The sequence below is a fragment of the Zea mays genome, chromosome 1 (assembly GCF_902167145.1).
Source record: "Zea mays cultivar B73 chromosome 1, Zm-B73-REFERENCE-NAM-5.0, whole genome shotgun sequence".
NCBI classification, from domain to species: Eukaryota; Viridiplantae; Streptophyta; class Magnoliopsida; order Poales; family Poaceae; genus Zea; species Zea mays.
This window is the reverse complement of record NC_050096.1, coordinates 248,823,064-248,846,130: the sequence shown is the minus strand read 5'-3', so window position 1 is coordinate 248,846,130 and position 23,067 is coordinate 248,823,064. Positions and strand designations below refer to the sequence as shown.

The 23,067-nt window shown below is 46.3% G+C and overlaps 1 protein-coding gene and 1 pseudogene across 1 annotated transcript; both read left to right on the top strand.

The window, feature by feature from the left end:
• Positions 1-12,168: 12,168 nt before the first annotated feature.
• Positions 12,169-12,236, top strand: LOC111590694 (uncharacterized; annotated as a pseudogene).
• A 4,406-nt stretch (positions 12,237-16,642) lies between these two features.
• Positions 16,643-18,650, top strand: LOC100285049 (homeobox-leucine zipper protein HAT7). Its single transcript, NM_001157944.2, has 2 exons — positions 16,643-17,305; positions 17,948-18,650. Exons 1-2 carry the CDS (start codon positions 16,646-16,648, stop codon positions 18,377-18,379), a joined length of 1,092 nt encoding a protein of 363 aa, NP_001151416.2. The 5' UTR covers positions 16,643-16,645; the 3' UTR covers positions 18,380-18,650.
• The last annotated feature ends 4,417 nt before the right edge of the window (positions 18,651-23,067 follow it).

Here is a 23,067-nt window from a genome sequence, read left to right as displayed (position 1 = left end):
ACAATTATAGCCAAAATTACGATGCTTTGGTGAAAAATGTAAGAACTACACCCTAACTGAACAAGAGCCTAACTAATATACCCTAGCACGAGATGAAAAGAAAAAAAGATCAACATAGAACCAAACATGTATTCAAAATACTAGTGTTTGGTATATATGACCTTAAACTCAGTACACTAAAATCATGTTTACAAAGTCAAACGAGATTCTAACAGAACAATTAAATTGACATGTACACCATTGAACTAAACCTAGACAAACGGGATTCGAACAGACTAAGGCTTATGAAGCTGTCCAAGAACAGTTTCAAAATATGAACCGGTCATCTATAATTAATAATACTAAACGTGGTGCTTCCTTGCTAATTGTCATCATGCCTGGCTTCTATGGCAAGCTGTGTTTATTTTGTTTGGCATCACAACTACCACAAAAATTGTCTTAATAGTAGTCAAACAAAAATACCCTCCGTCCAATCACATATTATTGTCTAGTGATGCAAACCTATTATTATCTTATTTTCTGCTAACAATAACATAATGACATTATTGGAGTGAGTTGAACCATTGGCAAGGAAGAAGACTGATCTAATCTGTATGGAGCTCATTGGCCTAGAACATTAACCGGGTCAGATGTGCTTTTCTATTCAAGCCCAGCTCTGTGCTCTATCCGTTAAAATTAGAGCTAAAATTATGATGCTTTGATGCAAAATGTAAGAACTACACCCTAGCTGAACAAGACCCTAACTGATATAGCCTAACAAGAACCAAACATGTATTCAAAATACCAGTGTTTGATATATATTACCTCGAACTCAGTACACTGAAATTAGAACAATTAAATTGACATGTACACCATTGAACTGAACCTAGACAAACGGGATTCGAACAGATTCACAATGAAATAAACAAGATTGTACTGAACCATTGAGAGAACAGAGACAACGGAACTAAACAAGACTAACACAAATTAGACGAGAACTTACTGTAGGACTTTTGGACAGATGAACAACAAGCACAGATTACGTTTCACTGTTGCCTGTGGAAGCTTCACGGTTGCCTGTGCATGAGGTTGGGGTGGGCGGGTGGCGGCCTTGCCTGTGGAAGTTCCACAGGTGTTACACAAGGAGGATTTCTTAAATAGATGGTGGGCTTGCTGTAATCTGTGCTTGCTGTAGACCTAAGGTAGATGGCGGGCTCTAACGCCTGGAAGGGGATCCAAGCGTGAAGATGGCGGATGGAAGGGAGGCGCGCAGGTGTTCTTGTGGAAGGGAGGCGGAGATGGCCGGCCAATGGAATGGGATCGCTGCCGTTGGACGGAGGGCGCCAAGGATGGCAGGGGATCCAAGCGCGATTCAAGGCGGGGCGATGATCGTGGAGATTGCTTCCCTCTCCCCCGCGGCAGGCGTGGACGGGGGAGTGGGAGAGGGGCAGTACCGCATGGACGGGGGAGTGGGAGAGGGGCAGTAGAACCACGATGTACGCGTGGGAGAGGGGTAGGGGCAGCAGAACCATCGCGAGTGGAAGCATCACCCTCCACCTCGGCCTCCACCTTCGTCGCCACCATGACCTTGGTCTAGACCCGGATTGAGGCCTCCGCCGTCGCCGCAGCAGCCTGGACGTGGATCTAGTCCTCGATCATCGCCGCCACAACCTGGACGCGCAGATCTGGAGCGGCTTGGAGCCCATTCGCATGAACCCCCACGCCACGGACACCGTCCAGCGGTTCGCGCTGTCGTAGCAGATGGACTGCTGCATCAGCCCCGCCGTGTCCAGCTTCACCGGCCCGTCGAACAGCCGCCGCACCACCGAGGGGCGCGACCTCGCGTCCGGGAACAGTGGCTTCACTACGTCGAGGTGGTGAAGCGTCACGATCGGCGCCACCGGGTGGGACGCGAGGAGGCCGAGGAGGTCGCCGTACACGTCGTACTGGTGGAACCCTGGGTGCTTGGTGAGCGGCACGCCCAGCTCCGCCATACATGCCTGGATCCGGTCGTCGCTGTCGTACAGCGCCGGGTACCGGCGGAGGCAGCCATCCTGCAGATGAGGCGGGCGGTTGGTGCGGGGTGGGGAGGGGGAGGGCACGGCTGGATCTGCGTGGACAGGGATGGGGCGCGTGCGGCTGGATGGCATAGGCAATAGAAACGGATGGTCCAGATAGATGGGAGGCAGAACGGCGGAACGACAGAACGAGGGGAGATAGACTACTATTGCTTACTTAATAAGTAGTAGAGATTCATTCATCACTATAATCCAACAGTTTAAACTTTGAAAATTGACCCAACCAAATCACCTCACACACATAAATTCTATTAAATCCACCAAATAAATTACACTTAAAATTAACACACTATTAAAACCAACGACAGTTCAAATCACTAAATAACACTCTATTTTACTCACTCAAATCTAATAAATAATATCCTCTCGTGTACCGCTCCAGGCTCGCCCCTTCCCCCTCAGTCGCGTCATCGCGTCAACTCCTTTCCTCCCCTTTGCGAGATCGCGAATCTGAACGTCAATAACTCAATGCATGGAATTCTGATGCAGCGTGCACTACATTATTCCTGCACCCTTCTCTTCCTCTTAAAATTTAAAACCTAGCATGGCCAGCATTGAAACCTATTTTCTTAAGCAAAAAGAGAGACGAAAACTTGTGATTCCTCTCTCTAGACAGCTCATTGTTCCTCCAATAAAATTCTTTCCCACCCGTCAGTTCACGCCGCCGCCTCAACATCCACCACCAGTGCCATGTTCCTAAATCCCAATGGGGAGAAAAGTAGAGTAGTATCTACACAAGTATGTTCCCACTACTAAACAAATCGCTCCAACCAACTCAGGAATCGCAATAAACAAGTATAGCTTTCGTATGTACACACATGTTCTTCAACTTGCACAACTATTATTGTTCCGCGGTGCCTAGTAGGTAAATGGCGCTTGAATTGTTGCATGGAAAACCATCCTTGTTCTATTCCAAGCAAAATCCTTTTTTTTTTGAGTGAGTTTGATATCGCTAACCACGTTTACCTCGTACGTAGGTAGTATGTTCCAAGCAAAATCCTGGGATTAGCCCTTTCATTTTTTTTTCATTTTGCTTAGGGAAGGGACGATTATATTGATACATTGGCGTGGCACATACCTGAACTATCTAGAAAAATCCATATATAATATTCTTCCTTGATGGTATTCACTTGTGTAAGCAACGCTATTCAAAAAGACAGCCTTGCTGAACAACAACGACGGCAAAGTGAAATAATCCTCATGCCAAATCAGTCGATCAATCCAAAATATTAGATATGTCACACTATCATATCCAATGTCCTAGAACTAAACTAGAATGTGTCTACAGGATCAAGTAACATTGACAGTTACATTAACAAGTATATAACATATTGTTGGCACCAATCTAGCACCAATCACTAACGAGATGTACCGACGACGGTATTCTCTATGGTGGCGCGGACTGTCTGTGGCCTAGTGCCAGACAGTCCGCGACCCTGCAGCAGGAGCGGGTGTTCCCTGCGTTGAGTCGGAGGGTCTGTGTGTGGAGCTCGGACAGTCGGCGCGTGCGCTAGGACGGCGGCGATCAACAACAGCACCTGGATCTCGCCCCCCTCCACAAGGACTTCGTCAAGGAGGAGAGATCCTAGGTCTGCCTTGGGGTCTGCAGGCCACCCCAAGACGCCTCCAGACAACATAGAGTCAAAGAGAGGTGAAGATGAAGATAGAAGAAAGCTACATTACTTCTACTTCTAGGGCAAGAAAGTAAAGGAATAAAAGATAGATCGATTTGGTTCGATTGTTGGTGCCCGCAATCGGTCGTACCCCTTCATATATATAAGGGAGGTCTGGACTGTTCCTAGGCGGTCCCCAACAGAATCCGCGGATTTATATGGATAAACATGAACGAAAAAGGGGGCTAAACTGCCTGATCTGATCTTCATGTGGACCGTCCCGCCTATAGGTGGTCCGTCCGCGGCCCGGACCGTCTGGCATCAGAGGCAGATCGTCCGTTCTCTCAAGGTGGCACATATGGTGCTCAACACATGCCCTTGCCTTTTAGGAAATATAAGCGAACCAAAAGCACCCGGTACAAGCATTAGCAACCTGATGTGTGAACATCAGTTTTCTAAGCATCTTGCCATACACTTGGATGATACCACTTCAGGAAACGACATTCAATGCCTTAGGTAGTTTATCAACATGCAGAGTCCGTAACATAAACGCATTATCATATATTACTTATGCAACTCTGAAAGGACCTTCCCAGCTTGGGGACCACTTGCCAAACTTATGATCCCTACTCCTTAACGGCAAGACTTTCCAGACTAGATCTCCAACTTGGAATGACTTAGCATTCACCTTCTTGTTATAGACCTTGGTGATAATGATCTTATCCGTCTCGGTCTCCCTTAGAGCTAGCATCCTCTTGTCGATCACCTCATTAATGTTGTCCAATAGAATGGTCATTTTGCCTAGCAAATCCGATAGCGTTTAGGCTTATCTCCACAGGTAAAATAACTTCTTGTCCATACACAAGCTCGAAGGGAGACACTTTAGTAGCACGATGATTAGATATTCTATGAGCCCACAAAGCCTCAGATAACACCTTGTGCCAATGTCTAGGATGATCAGCTATCTTTCTTTTAATAAGGCCGATTAAAGTCCAATTACTCGACTCGACCTGACCATTGTCCTGAGCGTAATATGGAAAAATTGAGCTATTAATCTTATATAATTCAGTAAACTCACGTACCTCCTTTGACAGGAACCCAATAGCAACAATCACAGAACAGCTTCAGACCACTAGCCCAAGGAGGTGGAAGAGGAGGAAGAAGTTTGGAGGAAGTTTTAACTCTTAACCAAGGAAGATGTTTTGTCTTTTCTATGGAGAAGACAAGGGACATAGGACAAGGACTTGCCAGGTAACAATTCAAAATCAGAAAGAATGTCGAAGCTAAGGCATGATAAAGCCAGCCAAAATAAGTCTTTCACACCTCTTCATACTGCTCTCCATTTATCCTAGAGTATGTTCGTAACTAGCAGCCAAACCCACAAGCCTCGAGGTCTGTTGCTTCAGCAAGTCACTCTTCGGCTTGTTGGATCATGCCTCAGCCATTCATACTAGCATGTTCATCATACAAGCAGCAACCTTCAGGTCCATCCCAGATCCTGCAATAGTTTGCTGCACAAAACACACCACAACGAGATGTAAGGGAACAATCTAAAGCCAGAACAGTCAATAGTGCCATCCCAGAATCAAAGCACACCTACTAAAGCGCCTGAGGGGCTGGGCCAAAGAGGCAAAGCTATAAAAGGCAAATTCGAAAATTCTATTGTAATTTCAATTTATGTCTTTTCTTTACATCTCTAAAAAAATTTAGAAGGTATACTCTTCGACTATATGTAATAAATCTGAGATTACACCATCGAGTGTGATGCTAAACTTGTAAAAGCCCCGAAGTTGTTCCTAAGGGATTGCAAAGATCAATGAAACACCTAGTAAAGGTGTAAAAGCTCCAAAGTCATTTCTAAGGGAATGCATATGTAATATCCTGGCCCAAGGCTTAATAGAATTAATAATGTATTCATATCAACAAGGTGCATCTACTGTTTTAGAAGTCTACCTCGAAAGAACCTCTAAGTTAAGCATGCTTGGCTTGGAGCAATTTGGGATGGGTGACCGACCGAGAAGTTTTCTCGAGTGCGCATGAGTGAGGACAAAGTGAGCACAAAAGACTTGTGTTGGTCTGTGGGGATGATATATGGTCTTAGAGGGCTGCCAGGAGTAAGTATCGTCGGTCCTGGAGTGGACAAGGTGTTATAGCAGAGCTCAATGAATACACCAAGTAAAGGTGCAAAAGTTCTGAAGTCATTACTAAGGGAACACAGAGTTCATAGAAAACACCTAGTAAAGGTGCAAAAGTTCCAAAGTCGTTCCTAAGGAAATTCATAGCTCATAGAAAACACCTAGTAAAGGTGTACAGATGAAAAGGACTCTGAAGCCGTTCCCAAGAGAACATAGAGCAAAATGTTAAAATCCGAAGGCACATTTGAGTTACCCGTTATCATTATACTTTTGTATCACATAAATTTTCCATCATTCCATATCTATGTAAAGAGTATACAAAGAGACAGAAGGGCAAAGAAGGAAAAATCAGTTTTCTTCAGCAGCTAGATATCTTCCAAGGTATTTTCGACTAAAATAGGAACTTCAGTTGAAAGACGATTTCTTACGAAGCGTGAAAAGATGGGAAGGTGTTTTTTCACCTTCGGCTCAAAACGGTATGTATACTTATTTCACGCTGCATAAAGAAATATCACAGAATCCTCACACCAAGCATGAATTTCACACAATTGTTCATATACACAACAGACATATCTTGAAAAAGGTTTTTTACAACAGCTCTCAAGTCTTCATTCAAAACTCTTTCGTCGATATCATTCAATGCTTTATCAACAGCTTCATCTATTGCTTTGTGTACCACCTCGAGCTCAGCCAAGAAATCCTTCAACTCCGGGTCATTTTTAGGATTATATGGATCCGGTAGTGGGGAAGGGCAACTGTAACACCCTCAATTGGGGGTATAAAATTTATTCTCTAATGCCTACCAAATTTAGGTGTTACCTCTTGTTTCTCTCTCTCTAGTTTTCTTCTCTCTTTATTTTTTTATTAGAATTGTGTCTATTAGATGGGAGATTAACTATTTCTTTAATATATCAAAAACCTATGTGAGTCATGAAATGTTGCATCATGCTAAGCCTAAATTATTATTTTGTTTGATGCACATGTTTGAATAATTTGAATTTGAATTGAGGTTGAATTTGGTTTGAATTTCCTAGAGAAAATAAAAAGAAAAGCATTTCAAAATTTAGTAAAAGGAAAATGCTAATTCGGCCCAAGCAGCCCAACTGAGCCCAGCTAGGCCGTGCACACGCGCCACCTCCACCTGATAGGTGGGTCCCACCTGTCAGCGACAGTCCACACCCGCGCGTTCTCCCTCTGTCCAGTGGGGCCAACCTGTCGCCGCCAACTTCCCTCGCGCGCGCCCCGCTCTCTCTCTATCCCGCGGGCCCCGCCCGTCAGCGCCGCAAACCATTCATCCGCGCGCTCGCTCTCTTTCTCTTACCACGGTGTTGACTCAGTATGCTTCTACCACTTCTATGTACATGTCACCCATCCTTCTGTCATTGCAAAAATTATTGTGTTGTTCATCTATTGTTTTGGGTGTTAGTTTTTTGTTGTGCTAAGGACTGAACATATTTTTGGTGTGTTAATACTTTATTTTTTGGTTGCACGTGGGTTGTGTTATTCTAATGATGGCTCGTGGATCCTGCAAAATATGTGTTAAGATTTGCAGATCCATGCGGGCACTAACACAGGGTGCTCGTCCCTTGTGTTCTTGGCTCTTGCATGCATTAGGTCGTTTCTGAGACCACATTCGCGCAATAGACTCCATGGTGTTTGAAGTTGTTGAATTGGATGGAGCAACAATGATTTGTCAGGCTAACAGTAAAAGAAAAGATTATTTGTTGGTTTCAAACGTTAGTAATTGCTATGAAGTACCATAATTTGTACGGAGCGCATCCAGTTTTTATTGATGTCTGACTTTAGCAACCACTCCATATTTTGATCAATCTTTTTTATAAGTTTGAGTTCATGTGACTTATTTTAGAAACTTGAGCTCACAAACTTTCTCTTATTTGATCTATGTATGGTGGAATTATGTCATTCTATAATCTCTATTCGTTCAGTCAGTCGTTGTGAACTCTCTTCTAATCGCTCCCTTCATTGGTCGTGTTATACCAAGACATATTAGATGGAGTAAACAACAACATAAGTTAGTCAAATAAAAAAATATTATACGAAGAGACAATAAATAAAAAATCTTGAGATCTTTTTGGTGGATAGTTTACGTGGGTATTGTTGTGAGCCGTCGCAATTTACGGGCAATCGACTAGTATATATATAGTTATAGTATTTAGAGCCCTGGGCTCTGTATAACTATTGGAAGCCCCAATCACCCATCGACCAGGTGCGTAGACCGCACCAGGCCCTTTTTGGCTTATTATACCTAACTGCTTAAGACAAATTATAATATGAGTTATGCTAATGTGTGTAACAATTTATGCAAATCCATGGGCCATCACGTAGATTTCGTCCCACATATTACGTGCATAGGGCCCACGATCCCACCCAGCGCTCGCAGTTATCCAGTCCCACACCGCCACTATAAAAACACTCACACGCCGCCAGGGATTAGGTTTTTGCGGCGGCGGCAGTTCCCTCGGGCGTGCGAGCGCCGGTGATCCTGGGGGCCAGCAGCGGTGCCGCCCCGAGGCAGGCGACCGACGGTGGCGCTCCACCAGGAACGAGCGACAGCAACGCTCCAGAGGCGGGCGCGCAAGCGGCGACAGCGTTCTCGAAGCGGACGGATGGCGGCAGCGCACCCTAGGCCCGATGGCAACGGCGTTTGTTTCGTCTGTCTCTGTGATGGCCACCGCCGCTACCGCACCAGCGTCTGTGGCGCCGTCCTCTGCGCCAAAGGCCAACAATAGCAGGAAGGCGGTGCTGCCTGGGACATCCTCGTTGTCATCAAGCGCGTCAAGGAGTCGGCGGCGCTCAGGGACATCCTCGTTGTCATCATGTCGTCGGAGAACGTGCCCACCCGCATCATCCCGCTGCCTGGAGGAGTTCGACCTGCGCCTTGCCGTAATTTAGGCCCTATTCGTCGTTACGAAATAAATTGATGATGTACGCTAAAATTTGTACCCATTTACACTGTTTTGGTTCACGTTTTACGCTGAAATTTGACCGAGCCAGAATCCGTGCACGATCGAACGTGCGCAATTTTCACGCCGTAATTTTCGGGCCCCATTCGCTGTTACGAAACAGGTCTATAATTTACGTAAATTTCATATTCATTTACGCTATTTCGGTTCACATTTTATGATTAAATCCACCGAGCCAGAACCCTAGCACGATCGGCTGCACGCGATTTTCACGCCGTAATTTTGGGCCCCGTTTGCTGTTACAAAATAGAGTATAGGATTTACGCTAATTTTCGTATTCATTTACGCTGTTTTAGCTCACGTTTTACGCTGGAATCCGCCCGAGCCAGAACCCGCGCACGATCGGCTGCACGCGATTTTCAAGCCGTAATTTTGGGCTCTATTTGCTGTTACAAAACAGATATACGATTTGAGCTAAATTTCGTACTCATTTACGATGTTTTAGCTCACGGTTTACGCTGGAATCGGTCCGAGCCAGGACCCGTGCACGATCGACTGCACGCGATTTTCACACCGTAATTTTAGGCCTCGTTTGCTGTTACAAAACAGATATAGGATTTACGCTAAATTTCGTACTCATTTACGCTGGAATCGACCCGAGCCAGGACCCGCGCACGATCGGTTGCACGCGATTTTCACGCCGTAATTTTAGGCCCCGTTTGCTGTTACAAAACAGATATAAGATTTACGCTAAATTTCGTACTCATTTACGTTGTTTTAGCTCACGGTTTACGCTGAAATCCGCCCGAGCCAGAACCAGAACCACATACTGCATGATTTATGCTGTCAAGTACATGTCATTATGCAGTCGTAAACGCTGTCCACAGTGTCATATTCGTTCCACGTGATTCGGGCGTCAAAAGATTCTTTTGTGCATGGTTTACGCATCTTTATTCATATATATATGCATTCGTATATTGCCTTACGCTTGTCGTCCTGGATTCTTGGTTGTCGACTGCATGGCTGACGCAAGCACGCGGGTGCTGGGTCGACCGCGTCCTGGCTGGAGCTTCCATTAGTAGGGAAAGCCTAGGGCTTCCATTACCTCTTCCCTATATATATATATATATATATATATATATATATATATATATATATATATCTACTATCCCATATGAGCAGAGCGAGGGCGTCCACCACCAGCCGTGCCCCCGCCCACGAGTTAGGCCGCCGCCCTCGCAAGCCACACCGCCCGCGATCCCCGGCGCGCTTCTTCCCGCTCCTGCGCAAGCCACACCGCCCGCGATCCCCGACGCCGTGATACCAGCCACCCGCGCAAGCCACACCGCCCCCATCCCCCGGCGCCCTCGCTTCCCGCGCGCGTCGCCCGCGCCGCCGGTAATCCCGCCCATCCACCACGCCGTGATGCCCCGCGCCGTGATCCCCACCGTGGGGTTTCCCGAGGTCTCAACGCCCGCGCCCCCGCCCATGGTGTTTGAGCTCGACAACGCCGACAGTGTGCGATCTCTCCTTCCCCGCGGCGCCCAAATCCGTCGAGGGCTTCCCCACAACGCCGTCCTTCCCCGCGGCACCCAAATCCCGCCATGGTCGAGGGCTTCCTATACGCACCCCCAAGCCGACGTCTGCACCTCCGTCCCCGCCCCCATCATCCACGCAATCCATCGTGGTCTGCCCCCTGTGCCGCGTCTGAGCCTCGAGCCAGCTAACGACGGAGGTCCGCGCCCCTCGCCGCCGCACCCACACCCTTCCCCGCCCCCACCGTGCTCGCCCCCCGCTGCCGGTGTGGCGCTTCGGGGCGACATGATGGAGGCGACCAAGACCATAGGTATCCTGTAAGTACTCTTGCTTAGCTACTTCGATCTGCAGGTCCTTCAATCTCCGAGAATTTGACTGGAAGATTCGAACGTGACCGTTTTTCCACATTGCTTTGATGTTGATCTGTGTAGGTCGCGTCGTGTCCGCTAGCCCATGGTGATTTACGCCTTCTTGATGCTACAAAACCTGATGCTCGCTGACCATCGTTCCTCTTCAAAGTTGGCACAGAGGTGGGTGTGCTTGGTAATTGTTTTTTCATGTGGTCAGAAGATAGAAGTTCTGCTATTGCTAGCAATTATATTCTGGGCTCAATGCAGATTGTGATCAACTCTTGTTGTGCGGCATTTGCAGAGGGTGTAAAAGAGGGGAAATGATTTTTGGGCGGAGTTTGAACTGTACGTTGATGACCTTCTTGTTGGTGTAGCCATTGATATTGCAATTGTGGGGCTGCGGGCTCCATATGTGATAATTGGGAAGGGGTTTGCTTCAACTGGGCTCTTTGGAAGGTTTAGCAGGATGGCTGGATTTTTGCCAATCAGGTGATTTTTTTTCCTGGTTGTTGTCTATGGAGCTTTGTACCGCACCATGAATACGAACTGAACTTGAAAGTCTGTTTAGACTGTATACCACTCACATGTCCGTTTTTTACACCTATGAAATGCAAAAGATATGGAACTTTGACTTAAAACGATCTATTTTCTGTATGGCGCTAGGATTTTAAAACTCCCTGCGTTGAAAAATTGTTATCAACAATTAGGGCGTGGGATACTGATAACAGTAATAGGCTACAATATACCAGAGTATTTGAGCTGATGATCCATGCACGAATCCAAGACTAAGTTAGTCTCCACATGGAATTATGGTCCCAACGGTCCAATCATATCCAAGGCATATATTAATTATATTAGTAACACACTTAGTAAGCACACCCACTTGTGACCTGTCCATACAGAGGTACAGGGTTTCCAGAAGTATGGATGGAAAAGGGAATTAAACAGCGGCAGGGGAGATGGATGGAGGAGGTAACATAGCATCAAGGTGAACAACATGAGAGGAGGCAGATAACAGGAGTGACAAATGATGTGGTGCTGCTTGACCAAACCAACACAACCCAACCCAACCCAACCACACACACTCTCTCTCTCTACAAAATTTGCTTTATTCATTGTGTATCTTAATTTCTGAATTTATCTTAAGCTTGTACATAAAATTTGTTGTCATTGCTTGCTCTTTTTAGGTGACTGTTTATTCCAAACAGTTATTTTATGTGATTGACATTTGAGTTCTGCGTTGAAAACTGATTACCAATGGATGAATTTATATGGCCATTGTGTATGAGTCAACGCCATAATAATCCTCTCCATGTTTTGTGTGTATATGGTACCTGTGCATGATATCACTGGTTGAGCATGAGTGGGGGATATCTTCTTTCAGATTTATATTTTATGTCAAGATGGAAATACGACATTGAGAGAAGGAAAATAGGGCTCATGATCTCAGCCACTATGAACTTTGTGGCAAAATATTCTCTGGACGACGTATTTTTTATTGACATGTCACTGAATGTTTGTTCACTCTATACTTAATGTTATCAGTGGAAGGTCAGATGATCGACAGTGAACATACTGGGCACTATAATTTCTCATCTGAGAAAACAAGCCAGAATTTTGATCATCCATTTATGAGAAAATATTTCTGAATTCCATGTGGTGTTTTTTTGTTGCCTCTTTTTGTGCCTTTTCTGTTATCTTAACTGTGTTGCACACTTATGAGGATATGATGACCCTTTCCCCAGATGATCGACAGGAGCCTCCTAGATTTCCTTTCCCAAAGATCTTCAAGCAAGCCTCCTTTTGTAAAAAACAAACCACAACAGGGTATTGGAAATATGCAAAAGGGATTGGTTCAAGAACCGAGAATAAACAGGGGGCGCTAAGGCATTGATACTAAAAAAATATTAAATAGTCGTTTCCATTTAAGGCACTGAATTTTGTCAATTTATTTAGTCTAGCTGACAGCCTAACAGAGAAAGTGTGGAACATCTTGTTTTGGTGTTTGTATTAAGAAAAAATCTATATTGAAAATCACAATTAGAGCCAGGAACAATGTATTCACGTAATAAGAATGCCACTAGATGTGGAACAGTGACTGAAATAAGACAAGACATCTTTTGAATAGCAGAGTATGCACTTTATGTCAGCTTTGTATCCTTGAATAAGAAATACCTTGAAGCCTCTGAATTCATACATATCTGCAGAGATACTGAAACTCAACTTTCACGAGAGGAAGGAGAACGCTTGGGAAGATTCAAGCTCAGATGACATTTCTGGTGTTATCGCACGCTTTGATGGTGCTGACCTTCAGGTTTATGAAACCCTCACTCTCTATTATCTCTATATATGAAATAGACAATTTGGTTCTCAGTCCCAGTGACGGTCAGGCTTCCTGTGCATGTTCAATGATAAGGCAGTGTCCAGTAGTTTCAATGATAAGGTAACTTTAGTGGATGTTTTTTGAAGCCACAGTTATATTGAATCCATCTGCTTCTATATTGTTTGGCAGTCAAGTCAATGCCACAATTGTGAGATATTGAAATCGATGATAATATATGTCAGCTCCGGCGAACGAGAAGGCGTACCGCAGGTCCATGAAGCGTGCCTGCCTAGCCGTTGCGGCTGTTCTCCGCGAGGTCTGGTCACTGAGCGTTTACCATTTTATGGCCCACTATCTCCCTCCTTGCCATGGCTTGGTATGGCGTGGCGCCTGGATTTTAGCCGCTGATCGGAATTGTCGAGTGCGTAGGGTACAATTGGGATCGGGAGATTGGGGCACACTGTCCATTTGCGTCAGTGAGACGTGGTGCATTATAAACTGATCCGACCATGGCCTACTTGTTTTCAGTCCTATAAATTTGGGGTTTCTGGGTGACTAATTTTATTACCGTAGCTTCAGGAGGTTGTTGCTGTTCAAAGGATAACTTCAGGTTGTGCTGGACCATTCACGTTTGCACCATGAGCACTGGGACAGTACGATGTGTCGATGTGATATTTTGATCATGTGGAAATGCAATCTTCAGATCCGTCCTTGTAGATTCTGTTTTCAGTAGTGGGTTCCTGATGATGTTTTGTACATTTCTAGGGCAGTGGCACAAGCCTGGACGCCGTTGCTGCTGCCATTCAAATTTTGGAGGTTAGTGCTGTTGCTATATGACCTACTGTACCTTTACTCTTGTAGTATCTATGTATAAATAATTTTTAAAAACATTGGTATGAAGATATATTTTGTGCACATAAATGAAACATGTATGTGATAAATGCAACTGTGGTGGCAGAGAATGTGGTGATCGCGGTTAGGGCAGCCACAAGACGCCCATCATCTGGGTGAGGCGATAGCATCATACTTGTCATCATCCTGTCACATAGCTTTGGTATTATTTCTGGTTTTTGGCTCATGTGCACGTTTGCTGGTATTACTAATCGTTTTCACTTTAGTTACAATGATCACCTAAATCCATGGTTTTTATTGCCTATAGTTGTTAATGTTTCTCTGGTTCTGCAGTAGTTGCCTGAAAACTAAAAGTATATGCACACTTCTCTATTTCAGGCATAAAGTTATGGGGCTTTATGCTGTTCGTTGGAGACTGTACATGTGGACATAAGTCTATGTTGGATCAGAAATGTGATTTATTAGAGTTAAGAAAATTGATGTGTATGATATAGACTTTGGAGCTGGGACTAATGCTCGTTTACATCTTATTATTGTTGTTGTATGCTTGTGTGCTTAATTTGTTGTTTCTATAGATTAATGTGAGGTATAATCTTGTTTTCGGCTCTTTTGATGTTGTAGGTGTTGAGTGCAAGAAATCACATGCAAGCTAGATTGTGTTGGACAAGTAATGGTCAACTACTAAATCAGTAGTTTCTTTAATACATCATGCATTATCTAATTTTTATTTTTTCTTATTAAATTGTATGTTGCTGCTGCTCAAGGATTTGAAGCATGAGAAGCGTTGTGGGAGAGAAGCTTCAGTGCAACATTGTTGTTCTATAGGGATCAACGTCCTCAAGGTCACTTGGAAAACTTTCACGAAAAACTCGTAATGCAAGCATATGTTTTATTGGAAAAGTTTTCTAAGCTGAATTTCTGAAAGCCTCCTCACTCCTTTAGTTATGCTGAATTGGAATTTGCAACTAGAGGTTTCTCACAAGTAAATTTCTTAGCTAAAGGTGGATTTTGGTCATTTCATCGACATGTCATTTCTAATGGTGGTGGTGTTTGTTAGCTACAAAATCATCAATCAAAGATTGTAATTATATTGTATCACTGTTTTGTATCAATTTTTAAGCTGCCGTAGCAACGCACGGGCACCCTACTAGTATATATATATATATATATATATTGTTTGAAAATTTGAAAAAGGTGGAAAACAACCACTGGCGGCTAAATAAAGAAAACCGCTAGTGGAAAGTGTCGATTTTCGCTGGCGGTTCTAAATAAGCGCCAGTAAAAATGTTGATTTTCACTAATCCTAGCATCGACGGTACTAAAAAAATGTTAGTGCAAATAGCTATAGAACCCTCGCTGCATAAGGTTATGTGTACTAGTGCGTTAGGAGCCAATGCATGTAACTAGCTACATGTCTAGCAGCTCCTAATATAAAAAACAACTTGTACGTACGGCGTACGTGATGGCATGGGCGCCAATTAAGTGATGGAGCTAGGAGCGCTCAGCTGGAATAAATAATAAACAACGTGGAAGGTTCTCCGACGGCTTGCCTAGCTCTCCCCTCACATGGCGGCCAGCAACTTTCGAGCGCCCATCCGCATGGCGCATACACAAGAATATTGCAACCACCGGAACGCTCTCGCCAACTGAAGCACATGCAAGAATCTGCGGCCACGCCTTTGGAAGGATCATGCATGCATGCATGCCGCCTTATTTTAAATAATTAATCAACCGGCCGCGTACGTCTTTATTCTAGCTTAATTAATGTACTATTTCCGATCCAGATTATATTAGTCTCTACTACCAAAAAGGTCGTAGTAGTAGAAGTAGAAAGCTGGTTTATAGTAGTTTGTTGGGTTCCCGATCGAGGCGGATTGGGAGAATGATGATGATCGAATGAGCTTTTGGGATCCGTGTCCTATGATTACAACATCGATCGTACGTCGTCCCTTCAACGCTTGCGCGGTAAAATAATCGTGTGTGTCTGCCTTTTGCACGAGAGTGCACCGGATTTACGTGCTCTGTCAGAGAATAATGAGCCGCTGGACCACTAGTGTATTTATATGCGTACACTGCACACAAACATATATATATGTGGGGCCGCGTTGTGTGTTAGCAGGTAGTAGTAAGTACAAGCTAGCTAGGATGAATTACCGTGGCATGCATGGAAACCGCGTGTGAGAGGTCAACTGTACGTGACATGACAAGCCACAACAACAGTGTGTGGTCGTGGTACAATACAACGGCAGTGGTCCGTGTGGTTGGTACAGGAGCAGAGACACGCGTTTGCAAACGCTGCGTGCGTTGCGCTGGGCTGGGTACCCACCGTTATTTGCGTACGTGCACGTCAGGCAAATTAAGGATGCAGGAGCTTAAAATATGTTTGGTTTGAAATCAAAGTAGGAGGAGCATTTAGGTACCTTTGCTCAACACAACAATTAGCTAGTAATAATAAGTAAGTCATCGTTTATCACTCTTCAAAATACATTAGAAGCCAAACGTACGTACGACGTCAGCTAGCCGCGCGTGTTTTTTTTTTACAATTTCACGGGCGGGCTAAACGACCGTCAGTTTTGTTCCTTTCACTTCATTCTCTAGTGTTTTTCTTCCGGGTCCACAAAACATCCGCCATGCATGTTTATTAAATATGTTTATTACATTTGTTTATTATACATAATGTTGTTATATTTGCATCAGCTCGCATCTTGCATTGCAGGTTCCAGCTCGGCATCTCTGGCACAGAGACGCGCCCTCAACCAACACCCCCTCTCTAGCTCTCTGAATCTGTGCTTCTGTTGGGAAGGAAGGAAGGTTGATATACTCCCCAGCTCCCCCATGCTCCTCTCGCTCCTGTGATGAAGCCAATGGCCACCAATGGCATGGCCCCTTCCTTCTACCCGGCCAACTTCCTCCTCCAAATGCAGCAAGCCCTGCCTCACCACTACCAGCAGCAGGAGCAGCACCATGAAGGCCACGACGACGAGGACCACGAGGCGGCGCACCATCTCCTGGCTCCCCCTCCCGCGGCCCTCGTCAGCCCTTTCCTCCACGACTTCGGCGGCGCCATGGCGGCCGCGCCGCCGCCGCCAATGCTGGCCGGCGGCTTCGGCGGCAAGCGCATGTATCCAGACGTCGGCGGGATGGCCGGCGACGACAGCCACCACCTGCACGCGGAGCCCCAGCAGCAGCAGGAGCAGCAGGCGTCGGACGACGAGGAGGAGGGGTCCGCCGCGGTGGGCGGCGGCGAGCGGAAGCGGCGGCTGAGCGTGGACCAGGTGCGCACCCTGGAGCGCAGCTTCGAGGTGGCCAACAAGCTGGAGCCCGAGCGCAAGGCGCAGCTGGCCCGCGCGCTGGGGCTGCAGCCCCGCCAGGTGGCCATCTGGTTCCAGAACCGCCGCGCCAGGTGGAAGACCAAGCAGCTGGAGAAGGACTACGACGCGCTGCGCCGCCAGCTCGACGCCGCCCGCGCCGAGAACGACGCCCTCCTCTCCCACAACAAGAAGCTACAGGCAGAGGTAAGAACCAATACTGCCATCTAAATGCACGCATCTGGATCTCGTATGTAGAATTCGAGATCTACTGGCTAGTAGCGTTCCTTCTTCTTCTTCTGACTCTCACATCTCTTGATGATCAGCCGGCCGTGACAGTGTCAGCTGCAATTAGTATTATTCTATTCTATATAGAGTATATATGATGTTCTTGATTGGAATGGATCTCTTTGTCATTTGTTCGTTCTTGGCTATCGTCAGAACTCATGCATGCATGATTAGGGATGGATGTTTGGTGTAGATACAGATCTACTAATATACTACCATAGCATGCATAGAAAAGCTAGAGATAGATAGATAGATAGATAGATAGATAGATAGATAGATAGGAATAGGATCCATGTGGTGGGTTTCATTCAGGAGCGTCGTCTGCAGAAAGTGGTGCGCGTGTCGGGATCGGTGCCGGCCATATGAACGCCTGCGCCTGCTGTCGGCCACCCATACATGCATGCATTCCTTTGTGATGTGGTGCATGCAGCATGATTAGCCACTCGATCCATCTACCAATCACGTACCGTACGTCTGTCTTTGTGAACCCCACACCCCGGCCCATGCATTCTGCAGTCCGTGTCGTCATGTGATGTGCGTGAGCTGGTGCTTCGCATGCAGATCATGGCGCTCAAGGGAGGCGGAGGCGGCGGAGGGAGGCAGGAGGCGGCGTCGGAGCTCATCAACCTCAACGTCAGAGAGACGGAGGCGTCCTGCAGCGAGAATAACAGCTCCGAGATCAACGGCCTCGACGTCTCCAGGCCTGATCCGGCCGCCGGCGAGAGCCCCGCCATGAACAGCTACCGCGGCGGCCTCCCGTTCTACGCCTCCGCTGCCGCCCGCGCCGACATCCACCACCAGCTCCTGCACAGCGGCGGCCAGCCGTCCCCAGCCGCGGCGGCGCCGCCTAAGATGGAGCTCGCCCCCGGCAGTCCTCCCGCCACGGCCGGTGGCGGCGGAGGCACCTTTGGCAGCCTGCTGTGCGGCGCCGCTGTCGACGAGCCGCCGCCGTTCTGGTCGTGGGCCGACGGACACCACACCTGCTTCCAGTGAACAAGTCAAATACGTACGATTCTTCCCATTCGTCATACACGGTGAGCCACGGATCCAACAGCACGTCGTCGGCCGCCGCCGACGTATATGTTGTGGGCAATGCAAATGCCTCGTACGTGTTGAACAAATTGATCAAAGAAGCAGCTCGGATATGCGAGGTGATCCATTGGATGAGATGTTCCAATTTGAGTTCGATCGAGATTAGGATCATGCACGGAGTGAATCATATATACGAGTATAGCTAGATTTTGGAGTTGAGTAGTATGTTTTTCTTCTTCTTTCTATTATTACTTAATTATTTCTCCCATCTCTCTTTATTTATCACTGTTTTCCTGTTTAATTAATATCATATATAGGTGAATACATTTGTGAGGCAGTGGTGATGTTATATATTATGCATATAGGATTATGGTACCTTGTCATTCGCCCTTGAATCCTGCAAATTCTTTCTTCTTTTCTTCCTTTTTACTTGCATCGTGTGTGCGCGCGGTGGTGTCGTCGTGGATCTACCGTGATCGAAATGCATGGACATTAATACATGTTTAATCTTCTTTATTTTTTGCAATATATGGTGGGAGCGTCATGCATGGATGGGGTACCAGGAGTACTGTGCTGTGCGGTTGGTGTTTGGCATGTGGGTCTCGTCTGCGAGCCTACGAAAGAGACAGCTTGGACAGACAGACTGTCGTCGTGCAAGCCGTGCAGCATCACCATTTCAGACCATTAATTTTAATCACTTGTTAATTGATGCCTTCATATGAAACAGAGCAGTTGACTATGGCGCCTAGATTAGTCCCTAATTTTTAGTCCCTTTAATCTCTTTTTTACTAAATAGATGTACTAAAATAGCGATTAATTGGTTTTAGTCTCTAGTAGAGATGGCCAAACTGGCCGTCCGGCCCGGCTCGGCCCGTTAGACACGGTTAGAAAACTGGTCCGGGCCGTGTAAGCCCGTGGGCTCGATTTCCTGTCCGAGCTCGGCCCGCAGCGGGCCTAAACCGACCTGTTTAGCACGAAAAAACAGGCCGAAAAGCGAGCTAAACGGGCCGGTAAGCACATTTTAGTGAAAAAAATGGGTTTAGAGGTAAACGGACCGTGTCGGGCTAACTCACCGTGACTAGTTTCCTGTCCGAGTCCGTTCCGCTTATTCGTGCCGGACCGTGCCGCGCTCGGATCGGACCTAAACAATGGGCTTCGTTCCGAGCTCGCTAGTCTCTGCTTATTGGCCATCCATAGTCTCTAATACTTTGAGGTGTTAAAAGAGACGACACTTTTTCAACCGATTGCCCTTACTTTTTCTGACCGGTTCCATACACAGTAAACAAGGCAGGGGTGTTTCAGTCTTTGCATACTGCATTTAATTCGTTCCCTCGGTAGAATAGTCAGTCAGCAAAAAAAAAATGGAGACGAGATGGCTTTGTTAAACAGTGGTAGAAGCGAAGTTCATGCCCAGCAGGAACACATGCATTGCCATGCCTGGAACAGTCGTTCTCTTGTCTGGCCGCTAACGGCCGCATGCAGTTGATCATATACTATACTGCAACCTTTTTTCCTGTTCACACCACACCACACACGGCTGGTAAGGGCATCTATGCTTGTGTAACAAAGGAATAGAAAAGAGACTCATCATTTAAAATAAACTAGTCGGTTACCCGTGCGTTACGATAGCTCACAATAATACTCATATAAACTATCTACCAAAAAGATCTCAAGATTTTTTATTGATTATCTGCACTCTCCGTATAATATTTTTTTTATTTGACTAACTGATGGTATTGTTTACTCCATCCAATATGTCTTGGTATAACACGACCAATGAAGGGGTGATTAGAAGATAGTTCACAACGACTGACTGAACGAACAGATATTATAGAATGACATAATTCCACCATACAGAGACCAAATAAGAGAAAGTTTGTGAGCTTAAGTTTATAAAATAAGTCACATGAACTCAAACTTATAAAAAAGATAGATCAAATATGGAGTGGTTGCTAAAGTCAGTCATCAATAAAAACTGGATGCGCTCTATACAAATTATGGTACTTCGTAGCAATTACTAACGTTAAAAACCAACAAATAACCTTTCATTTTACTGTTAGTGTGACAAATCGTTGGTGCTCCATCCAATTCAGCAACCTCAAACACCATGGAGTCCATTGTGCCAATGTGGTCTCTGAAACGACCTAATGCTTGTAAGAGCCAAGAACCCAAGGGACGAACACCCTGTGGTAGTGCCCGCTTGGATCTCCAAATCCTAACACATATTTTACAAGATCCATGAGCCATCATCAGAAGAACACAAACCATGTGCAGACAATAAATAAACTATTAACACACCCAAATTATGTTCAGTCCTTAGCACAACAAAAAACTAACACCCAAAACAACAGAGGAACAACATAATAATTTTTGCAATGACAGAAGGATGGATGACAGGTACATAGAAGCGGTAGAAGCATACCGAGTCGACACCGTGGTAAGGAAAAGGTCATGTAGATAGGCGACGTCGAGCCATCGAACGGGTACCATAGGCAGCAAATCAGTGACCCCCATCCCTCGCCTCCCCACTTCCAAGGTTTCGTAGAGCAGGAAGGGAAGGGAAGAGGCGGGCACACCTGTTCGTTGTCGGAGAAGAACACGACGAAGACATGGGCATCTGCAAGCGACATAGTTAGTATACCGCTAGATACATATAGGGAGAGAGTGCAAGCGAAGAAAGAAGCCCAGCTAGAGCAGCTCCAAACCAAGAGGCACCCGCACCAGGCGTCGGTCCGAGAAGGGCGAGAGAATGCGAGTGCCTTCCTAGCCATAGACCCGCCGACGTGACACAACACCACCACCAACTCCGTAGCATATGCCGACTACTACCGCACCATGGGCCTTGGTTGTCCAATATCTCAGATCTGGACTCCGCATCGCCAATATAACCTAAGTGTGGCAGGCGCCACCGTGTCCTCCTTGGCGGCACGCATGAAGAAATGCCAAGAGCAAGACCGACTCACCCCATACCCGCTTCAAAGAGCATCAGTCGGCTCGCGGCTTCGACCGTGGGCGGGGGAAGTAGGTTGGGGAGGAAGAATAGGGCGAAGGCCGGGAAGACGATCGAGACGTCCGATGACAACGAAAACGATGGTGCGTGCATACTATGAAACGTCCTCATGGACGTGCAATAGCAACTGTGCGGGTCGGTGTCGGGGCTGGTGTTGGACGAATACGGGGATAAGGCGCCTGCTATCACGCCCTCTGTCGATAATGGGGTGGCGCGGAGGTGGAGGCATGAGGGGAGAGAGAAAAGATGCAGGATGGCGAATGAGGTGGCAGCAACTAAGGCGAGGACCATCACTATCGTGCGGAGGTATAGATGGCCAAATGAGCCGTGTCTGACGGGCCGGTCCGAGGCACGACCCATTTAATAGTGCCTGGGCCAGCCCGGCACGAGCGTCGTCCGTGCTTGGGCTGTAGCCTCGGTCCGTAGTGCTGGCCCACCCGACACGGTTATACTTTTTTATTTTACAAAAACGTATATACATATATACAATTTATATTTAATATTAAAAACACCTGAACATAATATTCTACTGGTTAGACAGCTTCACCCAGTGTCTCCCTGCCCTTCTTCCATCAGGGCGTGGGTTCGAGCCCTACCTCCTGGACCGCTTTTTTAACATTTTACGCTGATTTAATCAAATGGCTCGAGCTAACGGGTCGGTCTAGCACAGTCAGCAGGCCGGCAGTCGTGCCTGTGCCAGAGCTGTGGCCCACGGGCGTCGGGCTCATGTCGGGCCGCCGTTTGGCCATCATATGTGTAGGTGTGTTTTGCAACGTGGAGGATGGTTGCGCAGAGCGGACGGGCGTGCAACAGGTTAATTTGAAATAGATGTGAGGGGTTATTTGTAAAATGATGACGCGGGACGATCGTTGAAACTGGTGCTTTAATCTCTACTACTTATTAAGGCGGTAAGGGGTAGGCTGCCATTCCGTGTTCTGCCATTCCCATTCCCCTCTCCCCGCACTGTCTTTCTCATTCTCCCCTCCCCGCAAAACCCATTCGCATTCCCGGCCGCCATTCCGTGTTATGCCATTCCCCCCTCCCCGCAAATCCCATTCCCATTCCCACGTGCATCTCACGCCTAGCTAAAATTAAATTAAAAAACACAAATGTGGCTCCAATGGGATTCGAACTTGTGACCTCTCAAGCAAATGTGCTCATAGCTACCACTACACCACATGTGTGTTTATGTCAATATTTGTTAGAGTAAAAATATATACTACATCTCTCCCAAAGTCCACCTGCTACCTTTGCACAATGTGTAGTAGTAGATAATTATCAACGAGATTCCTGAATTATATTTTTGGATGGAGGGAGTAGTATTTAAAAAAGAGCCTTGCATGCAATTTCTTTTGTTTGAATAATGTTTTCAACTTAAATTCTTTTTTATATGTGTGACATTTATTCTCCGTAATATTTTTCCATGGCTCTGACTTGTGAGTCATTTTCATAAACCAACGCCAAAGATGAATCCATGTTTCTTACTTGGAAACCCCGAACAAACACCACTGGCAGGAGGCGCTCGCGTTGGCGTCGCTCATCAACGACGAAAAGAAGCTTGGCGACTGCCAATTCGACCTCTGGAAGCAGTACTACGTAATCTCATGCGTTGCTGTGTTCGGCAAGCTCCGGCGTAGCC